Source organism: Halichoeres trimaculatus, unplaced genomic scaffold, assembly GCF_033239565.1.
Source record: "Halichoeres trimaculatus isolate MK-OKI-2021-1 unplaced genomic scaffold, fHalTri1.1 fHalTri1_scaffold_15, whole genome shotgun sequence".
NCBI classification, from domain to species: Eukaryota; Metazoa; Chordata; class Actinopteri; order Labriformes; family Labridae; genus Halichoeres; species Halichoeres trimaculatus.
The window spans coordinates 24,121,788-24,131,694 of NW_027437193.1; the positions used below are offsets into that span (position 1 = coordinate 24,121,788).

General features: G+C 39.9%; 1 protein-coding gene across 1 annotated transcript; it reads left to right on the plus strand.

The window, feature by feature from the left end:
- The first annotated feature begins 1,165 nt into the window (after positions 1-1,165).
- On the plus strand, positions 1,166-7,617 carry LOC141804722 (potassium voltage-gated channel subfamily V member 2). The gene is made up of 4 exons (XM_074689328.1): positions 1,166-1,704; positions 1,819-2,452; positions 3,801-3,926; positions 7,300-7,617. Exons 1-4 carry the CDS (start codon positions 1,166-1,168, stop codon positions 7,615-7,617), a joined length of 1,617 nt encoding a protein of 538 aa, XP_074545429.1.
- Positions 7,618-9,907: the final 2,290 nt, after the last annotated feature.

Below are 9,907 nucleotides of genomic sequence, written 5' to 3' on the forward strand. Positions count from 1 at the left end.
TCATAATTTGTTCATGTCCGTTATGTTTGATATATTTCAGTGATTTTAGATGCAGTTCAAATTCAGTTAAAAAAACCTTGAGGATGGGGGGGGGGGGGGGGGGGGGATTTCAGCAGTCTTTGTTTATACAGACAGAGGACCAAGTTGCAACAAAGTTCATCGTTCTTGTTTTGAAGAAGGGTTCCAAAAGTTACATTGTCTCTTGAGATGGGACTTAAAGTTTCAATTTCATTTTGTATCCAGTCGTGCAAGTGTTTCCAAAAAAATCTGTGTTTTGATACACTCAAAAAATATATGGTCTGTTGTCTCCACATTGACTTGACAGAAGGTACATGTATTATCATCAATATTGAATCGTTTTCTTAGTAATTCAATCCCTATAGTTAACTGAACTATCAAAAAGGTGCCAGGTTTAGCATAGAAAATATTTTAATGCAAAGAGGAAGAAAAGCTCAGTCATTTCTGTTGGATATCAAAAATTTTACTTTGGAAGTTTCATTTCGTGACAGTATTTTTCTCTACTGAAATCATATAGCTCTTCTTTACATAATGCCTTAAATTTGACTATATGCATTTCTCAACTTGACGAAAACTTTTTTGAAACTAAATATTCCTTTACTCGTTAAAAAAATATATACATTTCAATCAAGTTGATAAAATATTTCAAGGCTTAGGCAGCAGTCAGTCTTAAACTACTCTTGAGACCAAGTTCAGGTGTGTCACAACTGGAGTTATGTGATCAGATTGTAGAGACAGAGTGTAAAAAGCTGTCCATAGTCTTGTAAGAAATGCAGTGCTGTCATCACACCACTCTCTTCGCCCTGCCTTCTCTCTCAGAGCTCAAAGCCTTAAATCACGTCGCTAATCCTTGTGAACAGTATTTTTAACTTGCGTTTGGACTGAAAGGACAGCAATAGGATTAGAGAATCAGTAAAGAGGCTGAATCCCTAACTCATGCCGTTGATCTTCTTGCACGCTGAGAGAGAGAAAGCACGGTAGCTCTGTCTTCCTCTTGATTTCAACTATGAAGCATTTTCTCAGAAGACCATATTCTGCCTGAATGGAGATCTTGTGGAATACTCTTGTCATTACCTTTCACTGACTTGATCTGAACTTTGCACAAAACTTTTTCTTTGGTTGGATTGTCTTTCAAGGAGCTTACATAATGGCGGCCATGAAGCCTAGGTTGAAAGTGCTGAAAAAGCGTCGCTCCAGTCTTTTTGCGACAATAAAACGGGAGATGAGTTTCTCACAGAGCAATGAAGAACAGGAGGGTGAGTTCCCTTTTTCCCAGGACAGCTCTGTGAAAGCATGGACGTCCATGGACAACCTTGACACACCTGATGACAAAAAGAAAGGGAAGAAACCTCAGGGAAAAGATCAACCCAACCCAAGGCAATCAAACATCGTTAACCTGAATGTGGGAGGAAAGGTGTTTCACATCCCAAAGCATCTGGTCCTGCGACACCCAAAAACAAGGATTGGAATCCTGGCACTCTGTAATGATCCAGTCAAGCGCCTGACTCTCTGTGATGATTACAACGTCCAGAACAATGAGTTCTTTTTCGACAGGGATCCCATGTTTTTCCACTACATCTTCCACTTTTATTGCAGTAATGTCCTGTGGGTGATGGACAGCCTCTGCCCTGTGAACTTTGAGGAGGAGATGCAATTCTGGGGGCTGAAACTGAAGGACACCCCAAGGTGTGTCTGTTGAATTTCCCGTGTTAAGTCATGTGTCTGTTTTTATGTATCATGCATGAGCTTCTGTAGCAGCTGTCTTTCTCTTTAGACTCATTTCTCTTTCTCTCCATCCAGGTGCTGCCGAATTCTGTTTGAGGAGAAGGTAGATGACATCAGGGATCAGCTAAAGGTCAACCAGGAGCTGATTGATGAGATTAAGCCTCACCAAGATGATGAGGGATACAAAACCATGTTTCTTGGAGACTTTAGAAAGATTCTTTGGGACTTAATGGAGAACCCTTACTCTTCGCTGTCAGCCAAAGCCTTTGCTGTGTTTTCCAGCCTCTTTGTTCTTATATCCATTGTTGCAATGACTATGAACACAGTGAAAGAACTCAGGGATTACAAAGTTGGTAGCAGAACCTACATGGAGTGGATAGAGATTGCTTCCATCCTTTTCTTCACCTTGGAGTACTTTTTGCGGCTACTCACCACATCCAACATCAAGCATTTTGTGAAAAGTGCCCTAAACTTTGTTGATGTGGTGGCTGTCATGCCCTACTTTGTCCAGCTCCTGTTTGAGGCGTTTGTTTTAGACACAGAAGATGTCAGTCAGAAGGAGGATCTGAAGACCATGACTAGAGTCAGCAAAGTCAGCAAAGTTCTCAAGGTTGTCAAGCTGATGCGTATCTTCCGAATCTTGAAGCTTGCCCGTCACTCCACAGGCATGAGGGCATTTGGTTTCACCATCCGACAGTGCTCGGAGCAGGTATGGAAGAAAAATCAAGAAAGAAAATACACGCATTAACAAACAACAAGGCTGACTGTCATTAACTTTCCTCTCTTTAGCTACCTGCTACAGAAGACAGACTTTAGCTTTACTGCTAGTTTTTAGTGTCATTGCTTTGTTTGAAAGTCTTTCTTCCTCTTGTATCTGTTCACAGAGAAGAGGCCTTACCTTACCTTACCTGTTCTCCTCAAAAGAAGAACCGTAGCTAGTTACTTAAGTTCTGTATACATCAAGTATTTACCTTCAGGAACTGGTAGTGACCAAAGCAGAGCTAAAAGTGGAGTTATTTTATGTTCATTCACTAGGAGGCCATAAGTACTGTGCTAAAAAAATAAATACCACTGTGTTTTTGTAAGTGCTGAAAATCTAAAATTTTACCGTTAGCAGCCAGTTGTTTGCAAGTGAGGTCTTTACAGCTTTATCACCGCCAGTTGGTCAGAACTACCTTTGGAGTTTGTGTTCCAGTTAAAGAAAGGAAAACTTCTTTATGTTTGCTCATCAGAGGAAAAAAACTCCCAACTACATAAAAGCTTTTCATGTATCAGGTCATCCAAACGCTAACAAAGTGACCTTGTTAAAAGGGCAGCCACTTGTTTACAAGTTTAAAAAACTTTGTAGACAAAGAATGGAGACTTTTTTCTTCTAGCTTTGTAAAAGTAAGTTTATTTTTTTTGTGCTGTCAGCTTAAGAACAATATTAGGTGTTTTAAATTGTTCAAGAAAACTTTATATGTGTTCACACAAGAAAAGAAGATGACTTTTTGTTTAGGGTAAAAACAAAATAAGTCATTCACACATCAAGCCTGGTTTAAAATTCATCCTGTTATTAAGAATCACAAGTCTTCTTCAGGAAAAGGGTTTTGAGCAGCTGCAATGAGCAGTCATAGGTGCTGACTGCGTTCTCCTCTGCTGCATGGATGTGAAGTTTTGATGGGTGCTTCCTCTAATATTATGTACATTACCTGAAATCATGGGAGCCTTATGAGCCCTTGGTGTGTGTCTTTTAGCATTCTTATAATTGCTCATAATGAAAACACAAATAGTAATTTAATGGCATTGCAGGCTTCAAATCCATAAGTATGGTTTGAATTCAAGATGATCTCTGTCATTGGGTCAGTCCACCATACACATGTCTTCCTGCCACTTGAGATGGATATGGTGATACAAATGTAGCTGCTGCTGTTTTTAGGGTTATTGTTACTAAACACTAACAACACACAGCTTGCGACTGTCATGTCCCCTGACGTGTTTTTAAATCCATAATGTATGGGTTTGTGAACCTCTAAATATGTGCCTCTGTTGACATATTTCTCTCCGTCATTATTCAGGTGTGCTGCCTGTTTCTGTTTATTGCTATGGGCATCTTTACCTTCTCTGCTCTGATGCACTCTGTGGAAGTGGACCAACCTGGGACACCTTTCAGCAGCATACCAGATGCCTGGTGGTGGGCCGCGGTGAGTATGCTACACTTAAAACAATTATGTACTGGATCCAAACAGGCAGATAATTCAAAAAGTTTAGAAAATGCAGAAAAGTGCAAACAAAACAAAGACTCACCAGCAGAGGGGATTTTTCATAAAACAGCAGATCACATTTGAAGCAGCCTCATGAATCAAAAAAGGCACATTGCTCTGGATTTTAGGGATTTGACCTTTGTATATCGCTGCCACTTAAATTCTTCCGGATCAATTAACCTTGCTAAGCTGCTCTTCTTCACCATGCTGAGGTGTGTGTGTTTGTGCAGCAGGGGTCATTATCATTAAGCGGTGTGGGGCATGTCAGCTGTCAAGGACTAGGCCTCCTGGGATTTGTGCTGCCTTCCTGTCAAGACAGGCTTGATCATGAAATAACATTGGCATTTTTCTTTGTAATACAACCATCTGTTCAAGTAACTTTGACACAAAGTTTTGGTGCTTTTTTCAGATGATAGCCACACGCAGTTATTGGGTAAAAATAAAACGTACTGCTCGACAGGCTGTGAGAGCCACATTTAAGGAAAGGAGAAACTACAACTGAAGCCAGCAGATCTCTTAAAACTAAACAAACATGTAAACTGATTGCTGTTGTTTATCGCTCCATGCAGAAGTTTCTGTTATCATTCATTCATAAACTCAACACATAACCTGCTGAACGATGCGGGTTGGCAAGTTTTTAACAATACTTCACAAGAAAGTGCAAAAAGCTCAAACTAATCTGCTGATGTTGGATAAAAGATACTCCACAGGGCTCTTGACTTACCTCCCACAAATCCCGCAAATACTGAAAATAAACCACACATTATCTCACTGAAGTGGGTATTATTGTGTTTCTTTTAGTGTATTAGCAATCCCCGGATTTGACTTCATGTGCTTCATTTACTGTTCTTTCCAGTCACAGTCGTCAGCCTGCTTCTGTGTGATTTTCCCTCTCATTTGGGGACAAATGGTCTGAATTTATCTCGCAGCAGCTGTTAACTTATATGTGTCTAATCCCCTCTAATACGGTGTAATACGTCTCCTTCGAGGCCGGACATTATGATTAAATTCCAGACATGGAAAGTGTTGTAGTGGATTCTTGGAGGATCATCCTTTTTGTTTCTCGACTCTCAGCACAGTGAATTTTCTGCTGAGCAACTTTAGGTTATAAAGGGAACGCCTCCTGATGATCAATGCCGTCACGTTAGGCTTTCAGGTTGTGTCTACTTTTCTCTCACATCACGGTGAAGGTGAGAAGCTCCAACGGTGCCATATTGTCTAGATGCTTTGTGTAGATTTGTAAGTGGTATGAACTAAGAAAATCTAACAATCATCAGTCTTTTCTTCTTAGAGGTGACAAAAATAAGCTGCCGTCATATAGGGGAAAGTTATATTATATCAAGTTAAAGTAAGAAGAGAAAGAGCATACTGTCCTTTTAGCTAACAGTAATGTTAGATAAAAGTGATGTTGGCAGTTCAGCGGTTTAAAGCTAACATTAGCTGTACTCAGATGGTTGATAGAGTCATCAAACATGTTGTTCTTAAAAGTCAAGTCTGCTGATCTTGTCTTTGTTGTACCATTTAATAGAGGAGTTGTTTGTTTATCAACAACGGCGGATGCGCACGCAACTTGGGTGCAGAAGCACTGCTGAGTATAATGGTTTGTCAACTGATGTGGAGGAGTTAACCACCAAGAAACACATTTTTTAACTTAATGTCATCACTTTGACGGACGGCCAAATGCTCCCAGGTTTGTGAAATAGCAGTGAGTGGACAGAAGAGATCAGCAAGTGGACAGATATTAGGTGGACAGACGTTTTTTTTTTAATTTGATTTTTGATTTGATTTATTTCGGTCAATTTAACAGTGGAAAATAAATACTGAAAGTAGAAAAATACAAAGACAAAAAACAAACAGAAAATGATCGAGCCGTCAAAAAAAAAAAGAAAAAAAAAACAAACAGAGACTGACGGAAAAGGTGTAGGCTGAAGCAGAGCTTATAACGCCTACCCTTATCTCAAAAAGTAAAAAAGAATGAAAAAAAGAAAAAGATAAATAAATAAATAAATAAATATATATATACATATTCATATGTACATACACATATACATACTCTCTTGCTCGTTCATAAATAGGAACAATATGATATCTTCAATATAATTATCTAAATAGCGTTTTGGACTACATCCATGTATACGTACACACATCCAAGTACACAAATATACATATTTATATAAAAATATATGAACGTATCTCTTTTATCAGAGAAACCAGCGTGTACTCAGAGAGGAAACACAACTCTCACTTGATGCCCATGACGTCATTATCCGTGGACACTTATCAGACTGTGACAGATGTAAACATTGTTTCATAATATTCCCTAATTTTACTTTGGTCATAAATTTGGTTTCTGTTAATCACATTTTATAGGTTCACTTATTATTCACTGTCCATATTGAGTCCATGTTTGGTCAGAACCTCAGCCCCAAACCAACTTTTTCATTAAATAAGCAAAGTCAAATCTGTATTTTGAATATCAGCGGTTATTATTGCTTGTTAGCAGTCAAACCTGGTTAACTGAGGTTGGATAAAGAATACACATTTAATTACACACACGCAGATGTTGCTGGTGTATCAGTGTAAAGTGTGACCCTGTTAACTGGTGATTCTATGGTTAATCACGGCAGCCGTCGGCTGAAAGTCACCAGTTAGCATGGTCGCTATCAACGCCAAAACACTGGCTGCGCTGTAACGGTCGAAACTTGACAGAAGTTGCCTCATTTGTGTAGTATTGTTTTTGACAGCTGTCCACAAAACAACTGAACATTTTGATGCTCCTAACTGGTTGAATGTTTAATGTTTTAAAAAAAGGAGCTAAATGCTGCTTCTGTGATTGAGATGCGTGCGCATTTTTATGATGATGTAGACTGAGGATCCCTCAATACTTTTTGATGTTAATGTTAGCTCTGAGCTTTTTCTCAGCTAATGTTATACCCTAATAGCTGCTTGCTAGGTGGCTAAATGCTGGCAGATCAGGTGGGAGCTGGTTGGTTATTAAAAATGTAGCTTTAATATAAAATACGATCCTGTGTTCCTGAAGGTTTTGCTGTTTGTTGACTTTTGAGCTTCAGATCCGTTGAGAATTACTGGAAAAGAAAAAAACATTTTTGTCAAATTAGCTTCTTAATGACTCATAAACTGGATATCAGCAGAATGACTTTTTCCCATCCCAAGAACAATGTCTGGGAGAAATGGCTGCTGTGTAAAAACTCCTGATGTGATATAATTTTAATTAAATCACTCAGATAGAGACACTGAGTGTAGGCTTTGTTGGTCTGAAGTCTCACTCTTTTTTTTTTTTTTTGCCCTCCAGGTGAGCATCTCTACTGTGGGCTATGGAGACGTCGTCCCCATCTCCTATCTTGGCCGCTGTGTGGCATTCGGCTGCATCTCTTTTGGCATCATCCTCAACGGCATGCCCATCTCCATCCTGTTCAACAAGTTCTCCGACTACTACGCCAAACTCAAGGAACAAGAGTACAGTGTTTCAAACACAGAGCGCTCCTTCCAGCTCAGAAAACGTCTGAGGCGCAAGTTTGATAACTGCTTCGATCCCCCGCTGGAGGAGTCTGATGACGACATGCACTGGAGGCCCAGCTGGAGAGAAACTATCCACGAGAACGAGGATTGAGAAAAGCTGCCAACTTGTGATCTTTCTGACTCCAAATGGCCTTATCACCCATGGGTCTGCAAAGTTAAAGACCCCATCTGCCTCTGATTCTGGCCTGTGTGATGTAATACGGACAATCCAAAAGGAGAAACAGACAGCAGCGAGTTGAGATAAGCTTTAAGCCTCAGCTTTACAGCAGGTTTTGTTGCACGCCATGGACGACAACCTCTCAAGAGATCCTTTCCGTGGACTCCCTCCCTTCTTTTCTGTAATATGACTGAACTGAAGTACATTTTTGACACAAGGAGAACAATAAGTAGCATCAAAGTGAGTATGACGCTTCAAACAATGTTTCCTTTGTAAGTGCTATTGAAGAACAAACACGGACACTTTCAGGGTCATCTCCGCACAAAATATCTCTTCTGAAAAAAACTGTTTGTTTGCACGGACAAGCTCAAAAAATTATAAATAACTGTTATCACCGTCTTCCTCTTTTCAAGGCAGAGAAATCGCACAAAGTGAAAGAAACGAAAGCCCTCGGATCTGTGTGCAATTGAGAACATCAGTGCATGCTTGTCTTACTGTCATCAGAGCAGTATTCCTGTCAAAAACCCACTCCAGACACTCAGCAGGCTCTTGACTGTACCTAAGTAGGAGTGGAGACACAGCAGGGATGTGTCAGTGGAGATCAGGCGTATGAGTGTAATTTTGTTGTCAAGGATTAACAGGGCTTGCGCCTCCCGCTTGGTCAGACAAGGGCAGAAGTCAATCACGTCCGGTGCTATTTTAGTGGCACAGAGGATCAGGATTGCACTATCAAGTCTTATTTAAGTTCTTACAGACTACTTTTGTGGACCACATTTGATCAATTTGAGAATGATATTCTGCTGAATCCTCATAAGTAGACTAGAGAAAGGCCTTTGCTTTGTTTACAAGTCATGCAAGGTGATCTGTGCTTATAATAGCCCTCAGACATGTCTGTATTTAGCACCATCGCTGCAAGGGTTGAGAAAATCTCTGTGTTCTTGGCCTGTAGATGTCAAGATCAAGCACTTCCTGTAGTCAAACTGTCCTTAGACTGTGCTGCTGCATTTAGCGCTTTCTCTAAGACCATTAAACCAATTCCTGTTCAGCGCCACCACCCTTGATCGACTGGAGAGTTATCATTGGACCATGTTTAATCCTCTCACAAACTAACTGGGAGGTATGAGCGGTGCATCAGTGTATGCATGTGACAATAAGAAGTGCATTTGTAAAGAACCTTTCCTGATATGTTTTACAGATATTGTTTTTGTTTCTCATTTTCAAAGACAAACTTCTTCTGTTGCGGTGTGGCTGTGAGGAAAGGTTTGTGTGCAAATCCTGTAAGATTTCTTTTTCTGTCTCATTCTGAAATGCAAAACTATTAAACATAACATTAAAAAAATACCATTGAGGTTTCTTGCATGATATAAATATCTTTTTTCTATAGCATTTTTGTATTTTCACAACGCCAAATAAGACCTGAAGCTTCTGTGAGGATCTCTGTCTCGTCAGTTTTGGCGCCCCCTCTGGTCAAGGTGTTACCTTTCTCCTGTGTACTGATCTTGCCCTGTACATGTGTGTGTTTTTTCTTCTGACTATTTAATCCTGATTTAATCCCAGGTATCACTTACTGTGAATATTAACTGTGCATAAAGAAGAAACAGCTGCTTCATCATGTGCTTTCAAACATTTGTCTGACACCTCTTCCTCAGAGCAGCTTCAGCTCCTAAAAACAACATAAAAGAACATCAATCATGAAGCTGTTTTTATAGTCCACAAAAAGCATCACTTTTTTATTTTCTTCTGTTTCATAACCAGCTAAAAACTCCTCACAGGAGCTTTGATGTCTGTGTCTATTAAAAGACACTTGGGTCACGTTTTCAAAGAGGATGCTGCTGTCTGTATAATAGTATTACAGGATAAGGTAACGAGGGAGATGCCAGAAAGGTTTAATGGTGTCGTCAGCATCAATTAAACCTCAAGAGGACAGAGAGAAACTGGCTGTGCTGTGGAAGTCAGTCAGGTCTGAATGGACAAGATTAGAAGGACATCTGAGAAACAGATCTTGGGGACAGACACACAAAAAATGTTCAGGAGTGGACAAAACCTGTTTATCATATTACTTCTTTATCTCAAACAAGAAAATGAAGCTTTAATGATGTGTTTAAACTCTTCTCTATCTGTTTTAGTTTCTTTTTGTTGCTTGTCTACTATCTGAGTCTCAGGGTCTCTGGGATCATATCCTGCCACAGACCCCAGGCTCCTGCAGCGTGGTGAATGCACCCTT

What these genes read in the sequence shown, in the direction of transcription:
- LOC141804722 (XM_074689328.1), top strand. Translation starts at nt 1,166, where the DNA reads ATGGCGGCCATGAAGCCTAGGTTGAAAGTGCTGAAAAAGCGTCGCTCC. An exon ending in AAACTGAAGGACACCCCAAG is followed by an intron (nt 1,705 to 1,818) that starts GTGTGTCTGTTG and finishes CTCTCCATCCAG; the next exon opens with GTGCTGCCGAATTCTGTTTG. An exon ending in ATGCCTGGTGGTGGGCCGCG is followed by an intron (nt 3,927 to 7,299) that starts GTGAGTATGCTA and finishes TTTGCCCTCCAG; the next exon opens with GTGAGCATCTCTACTGTGGG.